Source organism: Protopterus annectens, chromosome 3.part1, assembly GCF_019279795.1.
Source record: "Protopterus annectens isolate FY-2018-M chromosome 3.part1, PAN1.0, whole genome shotgun sequence".
NCBI classification, from domain to species: domain Eukaryota; kingdom Metazoa; phylum Chordata; order Ceratodontiformes; family Protopteridae; genus Protopterus; species Protopterus annectens.
The window spans coordinates 1841859718-1841882377 of record NC_056732.1 but is presented as its reverse complement, the minus strand read 5'-3'; the positions used below and the strand labels follow the sequence as shown (position 1 = coordinate 1841882377).

Genomic DNA, 22660 nt, shown 5'->3' with positions numbered 1-22660 from the left:
GACTTGTTCAGATCTTATTGAGTTATTTAACAGTTCCAGTTACATAACTGCAACTACCTCCACCACCTCATTACCAAATAACTGCATTTACAAGACTTTCGGTAAAGTGAGTTTTATTCTGAAAAGTACAAAATGTTTTAGCACTTGTTCAGTACAGGTCCAGGCATTACAACTCCAAGACATATTTTTAACAAAGGAATCAATCTTGGACTGGACACTTACAAATAAGCCGAATACAATAAAGTCTTTTGGTTGCTTAACTGACTGTAACAGTGACCACCTGCCAACTTATGCTGTCAGAAGCCACCTCAACATATGCAAACATGCAATTTATAAACAGGTACACAATATAAAAAATGTTGATTTTAGCAAACATCGTCTCCACCCTTAACCTCTACAATTGGAATACTCAAAAAATCTTGCCAGTAGATGATACAGTATCCCATTTCAATAACACATTTCTAAAAATACTGAGCAGCTAAGACCTACTTAGAACAGAGTCAGGTCAAGCTATTCATCTTTGTTAACAAAAGAAACCAGGAAAGTATTCCTTTAAAGAGACAAAGCATGGAAACTACTATGGCCCAAAAACAGAATCAAAACCACCTATCAGTGTTTTAGATGCCCAAGAAATCTGGCAAAGAAATTAATAACAAATGACAAAAAATAATATTTCTCTGACCCCCAAATCACAAACCAAAACAACCCCAAGGTACTCAGGTCTTAGATAAGCAAATTACTTCATATCAGCAAAACATCAACTTCCTCACCAATAACCAATAACCATGCAGACAGCATAGCAACCCAGTTCAACACCTACTTTATAAACATAACTATCTGTCTTACAAAACAAAACAAAACATATCCACCAACTCTGTCTCAGTCCCATGTAACAATACAGCCTCATAGTTTCATAGTTTCATAGTATAGTACTAGGCTATCTGCCCTAGGGCATTTGTAAGCCTAGCCATAGTGATGTGGCTTTTGCCACCCCATGAAGTGGTACAAAAATGTACAAAATAAAATCAGAATACTGTGCCTCTGTCTAGTAGTGACACAATGAAGGTCCCCTTATATAACAGAATTAGTTTACTGTGCTCCTGTCTAGCAGTGACACAGATGTGACCCCTGGGGTAAACTTACGATCTCCCATCCACTCATCAAGATTTCTCTTGAAGAGAGTCAGTGAGGGGCTCTGCCTAATATGAACTGGGATCCTGTTCCAAAGCATGGGAAGCCTCTGGGTTATGAGTCTATCCCTCCAGCATGTCCTATTCATACTTGTGCCGAGGTTTAAGTCTTTAGCTCTCGTGGTCCTGATGGATTTGGATCTTTTGAGGTGGAGCATGTCCATCAGATCCTGATTGGACATGGCCTTGTATGTCAGGCAGAGATCACCTCTGAGCAGGCAGTATGCTACTGAATAGAGCTGAAGTTTCTTTAGTCTGGCAGAATAAGACATATGTTGGAGACCCTTGATCCTCTTGATGAGGTACTTTTGTGGTCTCTCCAGCTGTTGCAAATGCCGAGTGAGGTACATAACAAATGGGGCATTGTACTCAATCATGGGTCTGATGAGGGAGGAGTATAGGGGTACAATGACATCCCTGGATCTGGATGTGAATCCCTTCATGATGAGATGTGCAAGGTAGAATGTTTTTCTAACCACTTTGACAACATGGGTGTCAAATGAGAGGTCGCTGTCGACTTGGGTCCCTAGGTCTCTGATTACTTTTTCTGTACTCAGTGGGTTGCTGTCTATGTGATAATTTGTGGGTACTTTGTTTTTCCCAAAGGGGATGACTATACATTTTTTGGCATTTAGTTTAAGGCCGTGACTCCGGCACCAGTTGTCCGTTTCTGTGAGGCCTTTTTGTAGGATGTATGTATCCGCTGGTGTATCGACTATGGCGCCTAGTTTGCAGTCATCTGCGAACCTTGTCAGCCACAACCCTCCCATGTTTGCTTTAACATCTGAGAAATAAATGCCGAACAAGAGGGGTCCCAGGACAGATCCCTGTGGGACACCACTTGTGACTGGCTTTGAGTCTGACATTGCTCCAGCGATTTTAACTTTATGGGTTCTGTCCTTTAGCCAGTTTGCAACCCATCTAGTGACATAAGGGTTTACGTTTAAGCTGTTGAGCTTATCTATGATGCCTGAGTGGGGTATTATGTCAAAGGCCTTAGCCAAGTCCAGATAGGCTGTATGGACTGCTTTGCCCTCATCAATGGCTCTAGTGACTGTTTCAAAAAAGTCAACCAGGTTCAAAAGGCAGGATCTGCCTTTTACAAAGCCAAACTGGGTGGGGTCAAGTGTCTGTAGGTCCCCTATGTCTCTGTTTATGAGTTCCATAATGATTTTTTCCATAGCTTTTCAGACCAGGCTGGTTAAGCTTATGGGGCGGTAGTTTCCAGGGTCTGTAGAGGTACCCCCTTTGTGGAGTGGGACCACTGTTGCTGTACTCCACTGTTCAGGTACATATCCTGAAGTAAGGCTAAGGTTAAATAGCATTTTTATGTGTGGGTTTAGCTCCTCTTGGAGTTCACGTAACACGCAATCTGGGATACCGTCAGGTCCCATTGATGCTGTGTTTTTAGCTTTAATTAGGGCGGTTCTCACTTGGACATCTGAGATGACAGGGAGATTACATTCAGCTGGGATAAGTATTTCTTCTTTTGGGGGTGAGGGAGGGGAGAAATTTGCACTGAACCTGTCAGCCAGAATGTTGGCAATATCTGTGGGTTCAGTGTATTTTTTGTTGTTGTGAACTAACTCTGAGCATATCTGAGGGTTTCCGCCCAGGTTTCTAACATAGCTGAAGAAGGCTTTGTGGTTATCTTTAGTGTCCTTAGCGATTTTTCTCTCAAAGTTGGCCTTGGATGTTTTTATGAGAGAACGCAGTTTACTGCTAATGTTGATCAGAGATGCCTTCCCTTCATGGGATTTTACTCTGACGTGCAGTAGCTTCCTTCTTTTGTTATACAATTTGTTAATGGCTGAGGCCCACCAGACAGGACGCTTGCCTTTGGTGGAGAGTGACTTGGATTTATTTGGGATTGCATGATCCATGCATTCTTGGAGATGTCCATAGAAAGCATTTGTGAAGGATTCGGCATTGTGGGATGTGGTATCCACTGGCACAGTGGGCTTAAAGGATACCATCTCGGTCTTAGTAGTTGAAGTCTCCAAGTATGATGGTATTTTGTGATACATTCATATCCTCCAATGTCTTCAGGAAGGCTGAGTGGGGTTCCTGAGATTGGGAGGGTGGTATGTAACATGCTACCAGTTGTATAGCAGTTTTGCCTATGGTTAGTTGCACCTGTATGGTCTCTGATGCTTCATGTGTTGCTACTAACCTGGAGGTGTGGGTGTCCTTGATGAATATGGACACTCCCCCTCCCTTTGTGGTTCGGCCCGGGTTTTGGGGCCGAAAAGCATGATACGAGGTATAGCCTGGTAGCGCTGGGGTGCTCTCAGGAGCCTTGAACCAGGTTTCAGTTACTGCACAGACATCAATGTTCTCCATGCTGAGGAGTGCATCGAGTGCCTGCATCTTGAGATTTAGACTTCTGGCGTTGAGCAGCATTACCCTTAGTTTTTTCCATTTTTGTTTTCTAAGGAGGTGGGTTTGTCTTTTGAGCCATGCCTAAAAAAGGCACTATGGAGGTGGCAAGAGCCTTAGCCAACATCCGGAAGCCCAGTGGTGATAGGTGTAAGCCATCCCTTGCAAAGCAGCATGGCTTGTCCAACATGTCATCCCAGGCAGACAGACATTGGATCCCCTTAGAATGACACCAGTACTTGAGCCAATTATTAAAGCTTATCATCTTGTCTTTGTATTGTGGTATCATTCTTGGTGAGGGCAAGATGCTGCTCAGGGTCAGGGTCATACCAGCCTGGGCTACATAATCGGAGAGCTCCTCTATGTCTCTTTTCATGTAGTCCAGAGAGGTATGTCTCAAGTCATTCATGCCAGCATGGACAATGATGGAGTCATATATGTACTTGCTTTGGAGTGACTTGAGTGCGTGTGTTATGTGGCGGATCCTAGCTCCCAACAGACAGCTCACAGTCACCCTCTCCTTGTTCAGCCTGGTCAGCAGGACATCAGTGTGTCTGACTATAGAGTCACCTATTACTAGTGTATCAGGCATGGTGATTGGCCTTAAGGGCTGTGATTGGTTGACACACTGATTTATTGAAGTATGTGTTGCATGTGCTTTGTTTTGAGGTGGTGGATTTTTGGATGTCTGCTTTGGGAGCCTCTGTTGTTTTGGTAAGTTTTTTATTAGAGCCTCCAAGTATGTCTTTGTGTTTTTATGTGTTTGGTTTGCAGTTGTGGTAGGTCTATGTGGGACAGGGATTGTTGTGTGTGTGGTTTCCATCTCCTCCTGTCTGGTCATGCCAGCCCTGAGTTGAGAGAGTTCAGCCTCCAGTTTGGCTATATAGTTGCATCTCTCACGTGTATCTTTTTAATTCCAGCCAGTCCTAACTGCTGCCATAAGAAAATACTTACACAACCTCAAACCAACAACCTTAGCATATAAGAACCTGCCAACAGAGTACCTAAAACTTGCTGCCTATGCCCTGGCCTTCCCCGCCTCTTAACCAGACCATGGCAGAAAAACATGTACCATCTATTTGGAGGAAATCATTTACAATACTTCATAAAGGAGGAAACTCAACAGACCTATCCAACTATAGACTTATCACAATACTAATATCTAGCAAAAATACTGGAAAAATGTATACACTTCCAGGTCTTCAAAATATCTTAGGGATAACTTAATATTCATGACCCAACATGGCTTCCATCCCAGTCATAATGTTAGTAAAGCTAAGAAAAGGCCATTGTAGTACTATCAACCATAATAGAAATGAAGGCAACCTAGTCTCAGCTGTCTTCACAGATCCTTTCAAGGTCTTGATAGTTTCCTATCAAAGGCTTCTGACTGAACTCCATCATGAACGTCCATCATCATTTATTTGGTTTCATTGATCGATCTCTCAAATAAGCAACGATCAGTAAAATGGAAACAAGACCTTTTGTCCCTGTCTATAAGCTGATGGTCTAAATGTGTGGAACGCAGTGAAGCTTTGCACTGCCGGAGTACTTTCTGCCGATTTAAACCATGTCTTAGTATCAGCACAGATGTCAATATTCTCCACAGTGAGGAAAGCTCATAGGCTGTGAAGTTTCTTGTTTAGGCTCCTAGAATTGAACAGTAACACCTTTAGGTTTCTTTGGGTTTTATGTGCTCTATCAGTTGGCATTGCCTAAAAACTCTCAAAGTGAGTGGACATCCATTTCTGTATGTATACATATTCTTTCTTACTGTATCTTTGTAGAATCTCTATATGTATTAATGTGGAGCTTTTCTCCTTGGGCCTCCACTGAAAAAGGGCACCTTGTCCAGTTGGACTTTCCCAGTTAACAAATGTAAAAATAAATAAAATAAAAAAATAAAGTTTTATCCACCATTCAGAAGGCTAGGGGAGACAGGTACAGACCATCCTTTGCAAACCAGCTTGGTCTGTTAATGTCCTCAAATGCCAACAAGTATTGAATCCCCCTGGAAAGATACCAGAAACTAAGCCAATTATTGAACTCAATCAACTTTCATTCATACTGTGGCACCATCCTCAGTGAAGGTAAAATGCTGCTAAATGCAAGGCACACACGTGTCTGAGATACATATTTAGAGGGATGAACAATGTCTGTCTTCATACAGTCCAGAGGAGTATGTCTCAGGTCATTAACACCCACACGGATTATGATAGAATCATACTTGTACCTGTGGTGTAGTAACTTGGTGGATTCTGGCTCCAAATAAGTAACTACCCGCTATCTTCTCCTTGTTCAGTCTGGCGAGTGGGGCATCTGTATGTAGTACAATGGAGTCCCCTTTGACAACAGTCCTAGGTAATGTGTCGGTTTGCTTTATGGGCTTTGCTCTTGGGGCTCCACAGGGTGTAAGTGTATGTGTGGTGTTTGTTATTGCTTTTTGTGAGTGCTTTAGAGGTTGCTGAGAATAGGTATTGCTGTTTATAATCTTAGGAGGTCTTTGATGTTTGGGAAGATTGCTTTTTAGTGCCTCAGCATAGGTTGGTCTATGTGTATGGTGGACACTGTGTGGTGGATATAATGTGTATGTGTCCTTGACAATCTAGTTTGTTTGCAAGATATTTGCCTCCAGTGAAACTGTATATGTGCATCTCTTGCATATTGTGTTTCTTTCTTTAAGGATCAAATGATTGTCTGTGAACATCAAACAATTGCTACATTGTCTCAGGATGCCTTAAAGGTTGTCAGTGAACATCAGACAATTGCTACATTGTCTCAGGATGCCTTAAAGGATGTCAGTGAACATGAGACAATTGCTACATTTTCACAGGATGCCCATATCTACCAAACTGGCTATGGATATGCACTGTGTACTGATTTGGACTCATCCATTCCTTTAGTAACTTTCTTGAAGAAGTCAGACAGGTTAAGTGGGCAGGATCTGGCTTTAACAAATCCAAATTGGCTTTGATTGAGAGTTTGTAGGTTACCCATATCCTTATTTATTATCCACAAGGATTCTTTCCATAGCCTTACAGATGAGGCTGGTCAGGCTTATGGAGTTATACTTTATCAGGTTTGCTGACACCCCAACCTTTGTGCAAGGCATACCTCTCAACTTCTGAATGCAAAAAATCTGGGCAAAGCCAGAAAGAATGGGGGGACAAAGGCCCAAAAATAGGGACATAATTTAAATATTGCTCCTATAAACTTAGAAACTTGCTAGAGTAACAGGTTTTGCACAATTTTGTATTTTTTGAGGGATTTAAAGACTTTAACTCAAATATCTGTCATTATTTAGTATTATTTAGTATTATTTAGAAAAACAACTTTCTTGGGTGGCATAAGCCAGGGAACCTTGTTGGCTAGGCTTACGTAGGCCTTTGGGCCGATAGCCTAGTACCTACCTATGAACCTATGAATACATATAGTTGATGCTTTCCAGGGTAAGGAGGGCTTGTAGGGAGTGGAGTTTTTTAAGGCTCCTTGAGCAATGACACCTTTATGTTATTCAGATTCTGTTTAGTTATGTTGGGAGTTTTTGAGGACTGATGTTGCCTAAAAAAGGGCACTGTTGATGGTAAACAAAGTTTAAGCCAATATATGAAATCCATGAGAGGATAGGTGCAGGCCAGATATGATTTTTATATTTAGCTAAGTAAAGTGTGCAGGTTACTGGTGTGCGTGGCTCCTTGGCATATCTTAGTATCTTAGGTGGTGACACTAGTACTATGTCAGGATGAAAACTGTGGAGAATCGCAGGAGTGTGTATGTGTGTGTATATTCAGCTAAGTAAAGTGTGCAGGTAACTAGTGTGCTTGGCTCCTTGGCATATCTTAGGTGGTGACACTAGTACTATGTCAGGATGAAAACTGTGGAGAATCGCAGGAGTGTATGTCGGTGTGTGTGCATGTGTGTGTTTGTATGTAAATCATTTGTTATAAATGTAGTTACCAGGGAAAGGGGGCAGTGAAGACACTGCAGTTCACAGACACAGTGCTGATTAAAGAGGCCTGCAGTGTCAGGCTAAAGACTCAGCAATGCATGTAGGCAGTATGTAGTCCTAGTTTGAGTGTGGCTGTTGGGAAGCCATACCCCAGGCAACAGTGCATATTCCCTTTTTTGCCCTTGAGTCCAGGTTGCATTTGGTGAATTGGTTATTAAATCAGACTTGTGGACACTTTTTCTTTTTTACTTTAGTCTGCTAGGTACAAGTGGTGTGATTTGGATTTGAGAAGCCATTCTGCTGACAGTCATCAGACCCTTCTGGGCAGTTAAGCAGATCCAAGAACTGTAGCACATGCCTGAGTGGTACACTGGCTTGCAGTGGTGGGATTCAAGTCGCTCCAGTGCCAGCCTGGCCCTTCACATTTTTTGACAATGGTACCATCCATGAAACTGGTAACAGTGGTGAGATTCAAACCCATCCAGTGCTAGTCTAGGATGTCGCTTATTTGTTGCAAGTGGTATCATCCATCATAGGGGGTGCTCAGGTCTGTATGCTGCTACAACATCACTGTCCCAACCCTGTGCTACGATGGGGCAGTGCTGGCTATGTTAGCTTTACTCAATATCCTTTGGAGCTGTGCAGACACCATAGGTTCATAGGTTCATAGGTTCATACTAGGCTATCTGCCCGAGGGCATTTACAAGCCTAGCCCATCGTTTTGTGGCTTACGCCACCCCTTTAGTATGGGGAACTATACCCATTATTTTGCTGTGCCTCTGTCGAGCAGTGACACTGAGGTAATCCCTGGGGTATATCTGCGATCTCCCATCCATTGGTCAAGATTTCTCTTGAACAAGGCCAGCGAGGTGCTCTGCCTCACATGTACCGGGATTTTGTTTCACAGCATAGGGAGTCTTTGGGTGATGAATCTATCCCTCCAGCACGTCCTATTAATAGCCGTGTCAAGGTTTAAGTCTCCCGCCCTTGTGGCTCTGATGGATCTAGATTTTTGAGGTGAAGCATATTCATCAAATCTGGGTTTGACATGGCCTTGTATGTTAGGCAAAGGTCACCTCTGAGCAAGCGGTGGCGACTGAATAGAGCTGGAGTTCTTTCAGTCGGGCAGCATAGGACAGATTTTGAGACCCTTTATCCTTTTGGTGAGGAACTTTTGTGGCCTCTCCAGCTGCTGCAAGTGTCGGGTCAGATACATTCGAATGGGGCATTGTACTCAATCATTGGTCTGATGAGTGATGAGTAAAGGGAGACTATGACCTCCTTTGATCTAGATGAGAATCCCTTCATGATAAGGTGGGCAATGTAGAAGGTCTTCCTAACTACTTTAGCTACATGGGTGTCGAATGACAGACTACTATCAACCTGGGTCCCCAGGTCCCTGATAACTTCTTCTGTGCTCAGTGGATTGCCACCTATTTGGTAGCTAGGGGTAACCTTGTTTTTCCCGAAGGGTATGACTATGCATTTTTGGCATTTAACTTTAGGCCGTGGCTCTGGCACCAGTTATCCGTTTCTGTGAGACCCTTCTGAAGGATATCTGTGTCAGATGTGTTTTCTACTATGGCCCAGTTTGCAGTCATCTGCAAACTTTGTCAGCCATAACCCTCCTGTGTTTGCTTGTACTTGGAAAAGTAGATGCCAAACAAGAGTGGGCCCAGGACTGAGCCCTGTGGGACACCACTTGTGACAGGCTTTGAGTCTGACATGGCGCCAGCAGCTCTGACCCTGTGGGTTCTGTCACTCAGCCAGTTTGCAACCCATCTTGTGATGTATGGGTTGACATTTAAGCTGATGAGTTTTTCAATGATACCCGAATGGGGTATTGTATCAAGGCCTTAGCCAGATCGAGGTAGGCTGTATGGACTGCCTTTCCCTCATCAATGGCTTTGGTGACTGTTTCGAAAAAGTCAACCAAGTTTAAAAGGCATGATCTGCCTTTGACAAAGCCAAACTGGGTTGGATCCAAAGTCTGCAAATTCCCTATGTCTTTATTTATGAGGTCCATTATGATCCTCTCCATGGCTTTGCAGATAAGGCTTGTCAAGCTAATGGGCCGGTAATTTCCAGGGTCGGTGGAGGCACCACCTTTGTGAAGTGGTACCACAGTTGCAGTGCGCCACTCCCTGGGTACGTATCCAGAGGTAAGACTTTGATTAAACAGCTGTCCTAGCTGTGGGTTTAATTCCTCATTGAGTTCATGGAGCACACAGCCGGGGACACCATCAGGTCCCATGGATGCTGTGTTTTTAGCTTTGGAGAGAGCAGTTCTCACTTGGGCGCTGGAGATGTTTGGGGGGCTGCAATCGTTTGGTATAGATATCTCTCCTTTTGGGGGGGAGAAGTTTGCACTGAACCTGTCAGCCAGTATGTTGGCAATGTCTGTAGGATCAGTAATCTTCACATCATTTTGAACTAGCTCTGAGCATATCTGGGAGTTTCCTCCCAGGTTTCTAACATAGCTAAAGAAGGCCTTATGATTGTCTTTTGAGTCTTTAGCTATTTTTCTCTCGAAATTTGCTTTGGATGATTTTATGAGAGCTCTTAGTTTTTTACTTATAGTGATCAAGGGTGTCTTACCTTTTAAGGATTTTGCTCTATCTTGTAGTAGCTTCCTCCTTTTGTTGTAGAGTTTGTTTATGGCTGGGGTCCACCAGACTGGACGCTTGCCTTTGGTACAAAGAGTCTTTGTTTTGCTTGGGATTGCCTTATCCATGCAGTCCTGCAGGTGCTGGTAGAAGGCATTTGTAAGTGATTCAGTGGCTTGAGTACTGTTTTCCGCTCGGGGCCTTAAAGGAGACCACACTAGTCTTTAGAAGTGTGAAGTCGGCTTTTGAGAAGTTCTTTACTGTGGTCTTTTTATTTCAGGTGGGGGTGGGATGAGGACCTCCAGCGAGATTAGTTTGTGGTCTGATCTCACCAGTGAGGGGTACACCTCCGGTGTTGAACATTGTGCTCCCATGTTCGTGATGATGAGATCAAGTATGTTATCTCCTCTTGTGGGGATGGTGACTAGTTGTTCCATGGCATTTGAGTTTATGAATTCCAGGAACTTTTGGGCTAGGGTGTTTGGGCTTGAGTAGTGTTCCCAGTCTATATTAGGGTAATTGAAGTCACCTAGTATGATGGTGTTTGGTGATTCATTTATCCCTCTAGTGTTTTCAGGAAGGCCATGTGAGGTTCCTGAGTTTGTGAGGGTGACCTGTAACATGCTACAATTTGCAGAGCAGTCTTGCCTATGGTTAATTGCACCTGGATGGTCTCAGATGCATCGTGCGTTGCCACCAGTCTTGAGGTGTGGGTGTCCTTGATGAATATGGATACCCTCCTTTCTTGGAATAGTCCAGATTGTGGGACCGGAACGGATGATATGAGGAAAAACCTGATAGCTGGGGTGCTCTCAGGAGCCTTGAACCAGGTTTCTGTCACAGCACAGACATCGATGTTCTCCATACTGAGAAGGGCCTCGAGTGCGTGCATTTTGAGCTTTAGACTTCTGGCATTGAGCAGCATTACCCTTAGTTTTTTTCCTTTTTTGTGTTCTAGGGTGGTAGGTTTAGAATTTGAGCCTTGCCTAAAAAAGGTACTATGGGGGTGGCAAGAGCCTTTGCCAATATCCGGAATCCCAGGGGTGACAGGTGCAAGCCGTCTTTTGCGAAGCAGCGTGGCTTGTCCAGCATGTCATCCCAGGCAGACAGACACTGGATCCCCTTTGAATGACACCAGTGTTTAAGCCAATTTTTAAAGCTGATCATCTTATCTCTGTATTGTGGCATCATTCTTGGTGAAGGTAGGATACTGCTCAAGGTCAGGGTCATACCTGTCTGGGCTACATAATCAGAGAGCTCCTCAATGTCTCTTTTCATGTAGTCCAAGGAGGTACGTCTCAGGTCGTTTACACCAGCGTGGACAATGACTGAATCATATTTGTACCTGCTGTTGAGAGACCTGAGTGCTTGCGTTATGTGGCGGATTCTAGCGCCCGACAGGCAGCTTACTGTGACCTTCTCCTTACTCAGTCTGGTGAGCGGGACGTCAGTGTGTCTGACTATGGAGTCACCAATGACTAGTGTGTCTGGCATTGTGTTTGGCCTTAAGGGCTGTGACTGTTTGACACTCTGACTGTGAGGTCTATGTGTTGCAGGTGTTGTGTTCTGAGGTGGTGGTTGTTTGGGTGTCTGCTTTGGTGGCCTCTGCTGTTTTGGTAGATTTTTGATCAGAGCCTCCGAGTATGTCTTTGTGTGTTTATGTGTATGATTTGAGGTTGTAATGGTAATATGTGAGACTGGGTCTATAGTGTGTGTGGTAACCTCCTCCTCCTGACTGGTCTTGCCATCCATGGCTGATGTTATCAAGACCTCATATCCTCTTTGACATGTCACACAGCTCATGTGCTTATAGAAGGGTGTACGACTACTCATTGAACATAGTAAATATCAAATGGCTAAAAATCAAATGGAAGTCACTGAAAGTTCATTCACTGAACTTGTGAGATGGGGAAGTAACTAGTTGGCCATCATCAACTGGCTAGCTCCTTTCCCCACTGTAGTGCAATCTCAGTACTCATATAATAGATAGGGGGGTTGTGAAGCCCCCCCACTTGGGTGGGTTTGAAATCCTCAGGTGTGTGAAACGGGGAAGTGTTGGCCAGCTAGTTACTTTCCCTATCTCATATGTTCAATCAAGTCAACGTTCGTTGAATCTTCAATGATTTTCATTCAATAATTAGCTGTTCCATTCAATGAATAAACATAGACCTCATAATTAATAGTGTTGCAACACTTCCACAACAAGAAAGTGAGCTGACTTGACCATGTTTCATATGCCCTGTCTTGTTCAGCCTGCCAACAAGACTGAAGTATCTTATGCCTTGTCCATGTGCCCTGTCAGGTTGATCCCCAAGCAAAATTACAACCAATCCTTGGTTTACCTACAAAAGTTCAGCAACACTTTTTTCAGCTCACCATTTAACAAAAAGTATGATTTCAAAAATAGTGAGTTGAAAAAACTATAAAACAGGAAACATTCCAACTCCATGGTTGCACCACATTGGAGAAAAGGGGAAAAAGGGGAAACACCTAAAAACAGTACCTTTAGCTTGCGCAATACATTACACAGTGATGAAACTCACCATGACAAAACATCCTCGCACTAAAGATGCATGATGATAAGTGCATACCTATGAGTAATAACTGACTCTGTCCTTCCCTGTCCCCTCTGCCCTATCAGCAGACCTCCCAGCAGAACTACAGCCTATCATTCCCAATCTCCTGTGCTCTGTCAGGTTGCACCCCATCAGCAGAATATAACAGAATATAACCTATTCTGCCTGCCTCCTGCCAGACTGCCCCCCCCCCGCAGAACTGCAACCTATGCTGTCCTGTCCCCTGTGCTCTGTTAAGTTGAATTCCCATCAAAACTGCAACCTGTCCTACCCTATTCCCTGTGTCTTGTCAAGCCGAGTCCCCCAGCAGGACAGCAATTTATTCTGTCTTTTCTCTATACCCTGTTATGTTGGCCCCGGGTTTAAGTTCCTTATCAAGCTCCCTTTAATGCTACCCAAACACTAAACTTTTTTGCCTCAATGTCTATTACTTCTAGGCACCATTCTGCAGTCACTGCAATCCCAAGGTCCATTATTTCTGTCTGCTCCCTCTTTTTTCCCATATAGCAGTGCACTCTAATATTCACTTATATTCAGATTCCCCAAGCTGCTCATGATAAGGGGGTCTACCTAAATATAGGGACCACTATTTTTATCATGCTAAACTGTTCATTGTACAGTAATTTGGTTAATTGGGTGATTTTCATGGCTGTCCTTGAGTCATTCCTATAATGTTATGGTTATCACCCCCTTACTCTAGGCTACATTACCCACGTCCGAATGCTTCTAGGCTGTGCAATCATGTATGGTATGAGAATGTACAGCCAATGAGAAAACTGGCCATGGTGCTGTGAATTTGCATCATTCTAATGACCATTTGCATTGCCTTACTATTAATATGCATCATGCTTCACCGCTGCCTACTGATGCACATCATATGGTGTCCACTATGAGTGGCCATGTACACCAGGTTACTATTTTTACCTGAATAAGACCTAGAGAGTGGACTTGCCTGAATACGCACAAACACTGGCAGGGATCCTGCCTGGTGCAACATGGAGAGTAAACTGTTCATTCACCTTCTGCATAGGGTCCACAAGGATAACATGCTGGGATACAATGAGGGTCCCCTTTACAAAGCTGATGTCTGGCATCTTCTTACAAAGGCAATGAGCGATGCCATTGATATCACCCATCCTGACAAACAGTACACAAAGGCAGAGACACCAAACAGAGCTTCCTTGTTTTGGGGGAAGAAGAGGTTAGGGAGAGGGAGCTACCTTTTATGGTAAGCATTCTGGCCTTGGTTTGGTAGTACATTAACTCCTGGACCTGAAGCTGTAATTGCCTTCTGTTGTCAGGGATCTTCTGTGCTGAATGCTGTGTGTTTTATGTTCTCCAGCACCTCAACAGATAGGATAAATGGGATGGCAGGTCAGAGGAGCAGAGACTAGCTATCCAGGCAGTAGGATAAGTGTGATGTACTGTTGACAGTAATGTTCTACTTTAATAAACTCTAACACACATTAATTATTTGGTTTGTGTCCTTTCTCCTTTTGTCTCACTCCATTTATTTTACTACAGCATCAGTCATGGTGCAGTTAGTGGTGGGGTAGAGACTACTGTACCTACCACTGTGTCCTCTGTAGTCCCCAGGTCTGTGTTTCTGCAGCCTTACTGAGGTCACCAGGGGAAGGCTTGCAGATGGCTGAAAGTGGTGCCAGTAACTACATTTCAATAGGGGAAGATGGCTCCTTTATTGACAGTGATATTGAGGAGTCTTCTTGGGTTAAACAGAGTCATACAGCTGGCTGCCCCATCCATCAGTCCACTAAAGGTACAGTCCACTCATGATATGAACCACAGAGATGACTAACTTTTACAGGGTTCCACTCTGGGCTGCTTTGGCAGGCCCTCCTTACTTCTCCACCATTGTTGTGTTTCCCATCCCTTTGTTTCACTTGCCATCCTCTGTAAATAGTTCACTCCTCTTCATCACCAAGTTGCCCAGCTTATTTTAGTCCATGTCTCCCCACTGCTGCACCCCAATGTGTCACTACCTTCACTGTCACTCTTTGTATACACTATATGTTTGTGTCTCCCCCACTTCCTTCCCCTTCCCCTCCATATCACCTACGCATTCCTCTTGCTGACTTCCCTCTCTAATCATATCCTTGTACCTGTACCCAAAATAACAAGTAATCTCTTCTTCCCCACATCAGTCTTTGACTCTTGTTGTCCTTGGGTGTGTTCCTCTGCTTCTTCTTGCCCATCTCTGATGGCCCTATTATCCCATTTCCTCCTTATTTATATGACAACATGACATATTTGCTTTGATTGCCTTGTGCAGGCTGCCTCCGGTGGCAATTTTTGTAACTATGAGGTCCTTCAATGTGCATGTGAGTGTGCACAGCACAGGGCATTTCCCCTGCCTGATGCTTTTTAAGGTTATTCAAGCAGCATGGTTTCCATGACTATTGAGGCTGCAAATATTCGCTATGCAGCACTGGCTGTTGTGTGAAAACTCTCTTGCAGCACTCATGCATGCCTTCTCTTTTTTGTTCTCTGTTTCACTACATTCATCCAACTATTTATCCATGTGCCATCGTGTTATTTTTCCTGAATTCTCACATCTACCTCTCTCTCTCTCTCTCTTTTCTTGCTTGTAAAATTATTTATAAAATACATTTAGGTATTTGTCCTTTGTTGGCCAGATTATTCCCATTAGGCTAGTGGCCTCTTATCAGGGGACACCCACGGTGGCATTTATGCTGACTAGGGAAATCTGGTCCAGGTACTGCTGAAATTCGTGTTCTTTTCAATAAAAACATGGGATCTTTTACATCCACCTGTGCTACCCATGGCAGTTTAATTTTCCAAAAGAAGCTAGCAATAATAACAACAAAATCTCCTTAAAAATCATTCATAATTTCCTTTCACATAACACCATTCAGAGAATTAACTGCATGCCCCAAATATGAATGACAACTCTGAGATCACTCCTTACCTATGGAAATCATGTGTTCAAAGTTCTGTACCATCACTTCTGTGTGTAGTTCTTTCTCCTGTTTACTAAGCATTGTCCACTCTTCTTCTGAAAACTCAACAGCGACATCTTCAAAGTTTTCTGGTACCTGGTAGCAGACAGAATTTCTTTGCTTATAAAATAACAAGTATGTAAATAATATAACATGTGCAAACCAGTACAGAGTATAAAATTAATGAATCTTCCATTTTACTAATCCAACTATATTCTTCTGAAAGTGCAACAGTTCAAGAAGTGGGTTACCAACCATGGTAAACAATGCTGACAAGTTATATTTACTCAGTCCCACTATAACTTTGGCTCTAGATGTCACCGTTGAAGTGACATCCTGACCCCGTGTGCAAAAATGGGGAAAGGGGTTGTGAATAGATTATACAGAAAAAAATAAATTATGCAAGCAGCAGAAATGCCCACAGGGTGGACATTACATGGAAACTACAGAGCACTCTGGAGTGTTATGAAGACTGATGCTGAAGGGGAAGGGCCACACCACTCCTGGAAGGTTCATTATTTCCCTGTAACATCCCAGATACACTAAATGCACCCACAATATTACTGAATGTGCACACCTCAGATGTCCTATTATGATAAAAAAATACATAACGGCCATAGTAATTTACTTGAAACCATTGTTGCCATCCATATACAATGCAAAGAATTAAAAGTCTCCCCAACAGGCACTGATGTATTCAGTTCTAACACACATACATACATACATACATACATACATGTTCTTATAATTGCTACTGCAGTCACTTTTCATTTCCATTTATTTTTCCAGTTTTCTAAAAGTCTCAGTTAACAAGGGGAAAGGAAAAGGCATGTCTTTGTAGCTGCTGCTGCAGTTACTTGCATTATATCACTTTATTTACTTCTCTATTCCTCTCTTGCTAGATATGGCTTTCTGAGGGCCTTCTTCAGTGATGGGAAAGGAACATGTTGATTCTAACTGCTGCTATTCATTTAATTTACTGCTATTTGTTTGCTAAAGAAGTGGGTTGGTGTATTGATCATTTTTAGCCATGACCCATTATCAACAGCAGTAAAGGCAATGATTTATACTAGTACAAGTAAGACAAATTAAATGCATGTTCATACTTCTCTCAATCATACAATAACTTGAGAACATCACCTACAGCAATGACTAAATAGAAAGAACTGATATGAAACAGAAAGAACATTGTTGTATACAATTGGTATATACAGGAATACAAGGTGGTAATGGCTGAAATTGTCCACAGATGATAAAAGCCATATCAAATTTTATCAAGAAGTAACATAAGTGAAAATGGGAGACATTCATTGTCATAGTAGGAGTTGCACGCCTTGTCTGACATGATGTGATCTTTAAGCTTGGCTTTAAACTTCTTAGCAGTTTTTTGGCTTCAGATTTCAGTAGGCAGACTTTATTTATTATTTTATATTTGTTTACCAGGAAAGTCCAACTGGACACAGGTCCTTTTTCAGCAGAGGCCCAGGGAGAAAAGCTCCAAAATTAGCAGAAGTACAAAAGAGACAAAAGTACATTGTTAACAAAGGTACACAATTGACAAAAGTCCCAAATTGACAAAGTCCAAATTTAACAAAAGAACAGTATTGACTACAGTGTATGCATTATAAAGATATTAAATAGTGGTTTTGATTGTATTTTATGCTGATAGATACATTTCACCATAGTTTTGACAGTGACCCTGCTGTATACCAGACATATACATAAATTCCTTAAAGTTGGTTAAGGAGATTCACACTGTGGAGTCCCAGGAGATTCACAGTATGCAGTCCCAGAAATACACATCTGTATTGGTTTGAGAATAAAATAACTAGCTAGGACAAGTGCAGGGACAGAGGCAAGAGTTACTTAATTGTGACTTTAGATATCTAAATTGTACTATGGATCAGTTAGATGATATTTGGATGGGTTGTGTGTTCCATATTTTTGGAATGTAGTATGAGAAGAGGGATTCTCCATCTGAGTTGTTAGCTTTGGTGATGTCCAGTTTATTACTAGAATGGAGAAATCTACTACTAGAGTATGGTTGCAGAAGATTCTGGAGAGCAGGGTTTTTATTGGTGATGCAAAATTCTGTGGGCAAAGGTTATTTGAGTAAAGAGTAGTTGATGAAGGAGTTCAAGCCACTTCAGTTGGCTAAGAGCTAAGCAGTGATGTGACCTGTACAAGGAGTCTGTGCACATTTGGCAAACTTGTTACAGCAGGATTCAAGTTTGCTTAGATCAGTTTTTCTGAGGTTGGTTAGAACTGGTGATGCATAAAGGAGAGTTGGCAAGAGGTGTGTGCAGGTGATGGAAGCTTTTGTGTTTCTTGTAAGAAATTGTTTGTTTCTGTATAAGATACCTAGTTTTTTGTGCACCTTCTATATCATATTTCAAGTTATTATCAATTTCTACATCTAGAAGTTTAGAATGGGTTACTGGAGTGATTACAGTTTTATATTTGGACATAATATTGAATGAGGCATTGACGTGGTTGATCTTGCAGGGTTGAAGAGTTAAGGTCTTGTAGGGAAGGGGTTGCGCATATTAGGGTGGAGTCATCTGCATATTGGATCACTGAAGTGTGTAAAGTAGAGGTATGGAGGTTGTTGGTAAAAAGAGAGAACAATAAGGGTCCTAGTATCAAGCCTTGGGGAACTCCTATATTAACTGGAAGAACAGGTGAGAGCTCATATTGCCACTGAATGGCCTGCTGACATCCTCATAAGTAGATTTTGAACCACGTAATAGAGGACTAAGATTTAGGTCCAAGAGAACATTGGCAAGTCTATTATGGTTTATCACATCAAATGCCTTAGAAAGGTCAAGAAAGATGGCAGATACAAACTGGCTGTTGTTCCTATGCTGGTTTACAGTATTAGTAAAGGACAGAAGGCCATGTTGTGTTTTTGACATATGTTTGTGTATATGCAGGTCGTCCATCAGTTGTGTGTGAATGCATCTCTCTGGGATTTTGGATAAGGTTCATAGGTGTGTACTAGGCTAATGGCCCTGGAGACTTTACAAGCCTAGCCCATAGGATTACCATGGCATCATGCCACCTGACCTTAGTTCCCAGTGCTTCTGTTGAGTAGAGCCACTGGAGTGATCCCTGGGGTGAATTTTCTATTTCCCATCCACTCATAAAGGTTTCTCTTGAAGAGGGCCAGTGAGATGATCTGCTTGACATGTATACGAAGTCTATTCCATAGCATGGACAGTCTCTGGGTTATGAAGCTGTCCTTCCAGCATGTCCTGTTGATTGTGGTAATGAGGTTGAGGTCTCTGGAGCGTGTGGTGCGGAAGGATTGGGATTTCTATAGATGCAGCATTTCTAACAGAGCTGCTTCAGACATGGCTTTGTAAGTCAAGCAGAGATCGCCTCTAAGTAGGCAATATGAAACAGAGAATTGTTGGAGTTTTTTGAGTCTGTCCATATAGGACAAGTGTTTAAGGCCTAGGATCCACTTTGTGAGGTACATTTGCGACCTCTCCAGTTGTTGCAGGTGTCTAGTGAGGTACATGCCAAATGGGGCATTGTACTCGATGATTGGCCTAATGAGGGAAGAGTAGAGGGAGACAATGACCTCTTTCTTCCTGATTGCAAAACCCTTAGTAATCCGATGTGCCACATAGGACTTTCTGACCACAGTGGCAATGTAGTGGTCAAAAGAGAGGCTGCTGTCAACCTGTGTTCCCAGATCTCTTATAATGCTTTCTGTGTTCTGTGGACTACCATCGATGTGATAACTCAAGGGAATTGGGTTTTTCCCAAGGGGGATGATGGCACATTCTTTGGCATTGAGCTTAAGGCCATGGTTCTGACACCAGACGTTGGTCTCAGTGAGGCATTTCTGTAGGATGTCAACATCACTTGGGGAGTTAATAATAGCTCCCAACTTGCAATTGTCTGTGAACTTTGTCAGCCAGAGTCCCTATGTGTTGGTCTGGACTTCAGAGAAGTAGATACCAAACAGGAGAGGACCCAGGACCGAATCCTGTGGGACTCCACTCATAACTGGTCAGCAGTCTGACTTGGAATCAGCTAGTTTCACACTGTGGGTTTTATCTGTGAGACAGTTTGCAACCCACCTAGTGATATAGGGGTTGATGCCTAGCTTAGTGAGTTTTTCTATGATTCCTGAGTGGGAAATGTATCAAAGGCCTTGGCCAGATCAAGGTAGGTTGTATGAAGCACCTTATCTTCATCCACAGCTCTGGTGACTGACTCAAAGAAGTCGACCAAGTTGAGCAGGCATGCTCTACCCTTCACAAAACCAAACTGTGTAGGAGCCAGAGTTTGGAGATTTCCTATATCCTTGTTTATTAGGTCCATAATGATGCGTTCCATAGATTTGCATATCAGACTCATCAGGCTAATGGGGCGATAATTCCCAGGGTCTGTAGTCACTCCCCCTTTGTGGAGAGGGATGACTGTAGCACTGTGCCATTCGGTAGGGAAAAAGCCTGAGGTGAGGCTGTGATTGAACAGGGCACATAGGTGAGGTGCCAGTTCACTCTGTAGTTCATGTAGAACACAGCAAGGGATATTGTCAGGTCCCATAGAAGCTGTATTCTTGGCCTTGGACAGTGCTGTTTTAACCTGTGCAGCAGTAATACTTGGTACCTGGCAATCTACTGGTATTGTGATTGGTCCTTTGGGGAGAGAGGGGTAAAGTTGGCACTGAATCTGCCGGCCAGTATATTGGCAATATCTGTTGCCTCAGTATAGGAGGTACCATTGTGCAGTACCTTAGAGTAAATCTGGGTATTCCCGTGGAGATTCTTTACATAACTATAGAAGGCCTTGTGGTTGTCTTTACTATCTGCTGCAATTCTGTTTTCATAGCTAGCTTTAGAGGATTTGATGAGGGAATCTCAACTTTTTGTTGAGGCTAATAAGGAAGTATTTCCAGTCTTGGGACTTCACTTTATTCCACATCAGTTTCCTCCTTCTGTTGTAGAGTTTGTTTATGGCAGGGGACCACCAGATTGGGTTCCTTTTTTGGAGGAGAGTATCTTGGTTCTATTGGGTATGGCGAGATCCATGCATTTGTGTATGTGTTTGTACAGTGCATTGGTGTATGATTTGGCAGTCATGCAACTATTCTCCATTTGCATGGGTGAAGTTAGCCACCTCTGTTTTTAGGAGCCCAAAGTTAGCTTTGGAGAAGTTTTTCATGGTGGTTACCTTTGCGGGGGGGGGGGGGGGGGGGAATTTCCAACGTGATTAGTTTGTGGTCGGATCTAACCAGGGAGGAGTTGACTATTGGTGTAGAGCAATGGTTGCACATGCTACTAATGGCCAGGTCAAGGATGTTGCTACCTCTAGTGGGGGTAAGAAAGTACAGTTTTGTACCTACCATAAATGTAGATGTTCGAGTGCTAATACAGCTGCAGTAATCACATATGGGTTTTCAGCCGTCAGGCGGTCCCTCGGTCGGCCGAATTCCAAAGTCTTGGTCCGGCGTCGGTTGTCGTCGCTTTCTCTTCTGACGTCAGAGAGGCCAGAGTATATAAGACACAGCCGACGCCATGTTCTTCAGTCTTTCTTGCCCCAGATGTCAGGTGCCCCCCGAAAGAAGGCAATACACAAATTATACTTATATGCGTATGCATGTAATGCAATAAAATCCAAAAACAGTGGTTGCAAGCAAATAAACCTTAGAAGGATAACCCAGTCAGGCTGTATGAAGAGGTTGTTAGGCCCCATGCCTTTACCAAGTGGGGAAGGAGGGAGGGAAACCTGTACTGCAGCTGTATTAGCACTCGAACATCTATATTTATGGTAGGTACAAAACTGTACTATGTTCATCGTGCATACAGCTGCAGTAATCACAGATGGGTAGAATCCCAAAGCTACGCACAGGGTGGTAGGTACTAGGAGGAACTGGGTTGAGCCAGAATGCCCTGCAAAACAGCAGTGGCAAAGCCTGCTCTTGTTCTGGAATATAAAGGCAGGTGATAGTGTTTTGTGAAGGTATGTACAGAACTCCAAGTGGCTGCCTCTAGAATATCTTTGGTAGGAACTCCTCTGAGGAAGGCTGTAGAGGTAGCTGTGGCCCTGGTGGAGTGTGATCTGATACCTGTAGGAACAGATTTCCCATGATAGGAATAACAAAACCGTATGCAGTGGCCTATCCACTTTGAAATAGTCTGCTTGGAAACTGGCTTCCCTTGAGCCCCTACAGCATAAGACACAAAAAGTTGTTCTGATTTCCTGAAGGACTTTGTTCTGTCCAAATAGTAACGTAGCTGCCTATGGATGTCTAAGGAATGTAGCAGCCTTTCCCCTTTGTTTTGAGGATTGGGGTAAAAGGTAGGAAGGTGTATGGCTTGATTTAAAGCTACCCTAGATACCACTTTAGGTATAAATGATGGGTTGGTATGAAGGGAGACCCTGTCCTGATGGAAAATGAGAAAGGGCTGCACCGCAATGAGGGCCTGTAATTCCGAAACTCTACGAGCTGAAGTGATAGCCAGAAGGAAGGCAGTTTTCCAGGACAAATATTGCAAATCTGTTGAGGCAGCTGGTTCAAAAGGAGGCAATGTTAATTTTTCTAGTATATAGTTAAGATCCCAGGCTGGTATTGGTTGTTTCCTTGGTGGTCTAATATTCTTAGCCCCTCTGAGGAACTGTCATAAGAGTGGGTGAGAAAATAAAGGAGGATCCGTGTTGTATTCTGCAGAAATAGCTGAGGCATGGATTTTTATGGAGGAAAATGAAAGTCCACTGTTCAGCAGCTCAGCTAGATACTGTAATACCTGAGGCAAGTTCAGTTTTCTAGGGTCCTGGCCTTTTTTCGCATTCCAAGAACAAAACCGCTTCCATTTTATGGAGTAAGCCTTTCTAGTAGATGGTCTTCTGGCCTCCAAAATGACATCCTGCACCTCCTTGGAGAGTAGGGTCTGTTGTGGTGTTAAGGAATTTTCCATGCAGCGAGACTGAGTGTTTTCAGCTGGCTGTGGAGAGTTTTGTAACT

General features: G+C 43.1%; 1 protein-coding gene across 1 annotated transcript in view; it reads right to left on the bottom strand.

Moving 5' to 3' along the window:
• Positions 1–22660, bottom strand: part of LOC122798741 (zinc finger protein 271-like) — a 113098-nt gene that overhangs the window by 38922 nt on the left and 51516 nt on the right. The window contains exon 2 of the mRNA XM_044067842.1: positions 15648–15774. Coding sequence (XP_043923777.1) covers positions 15648–15774 — 127 coding nt within the window. The remainder of the gene's footprint in view (positions 1–15647; positions 15775–22660) is intronic.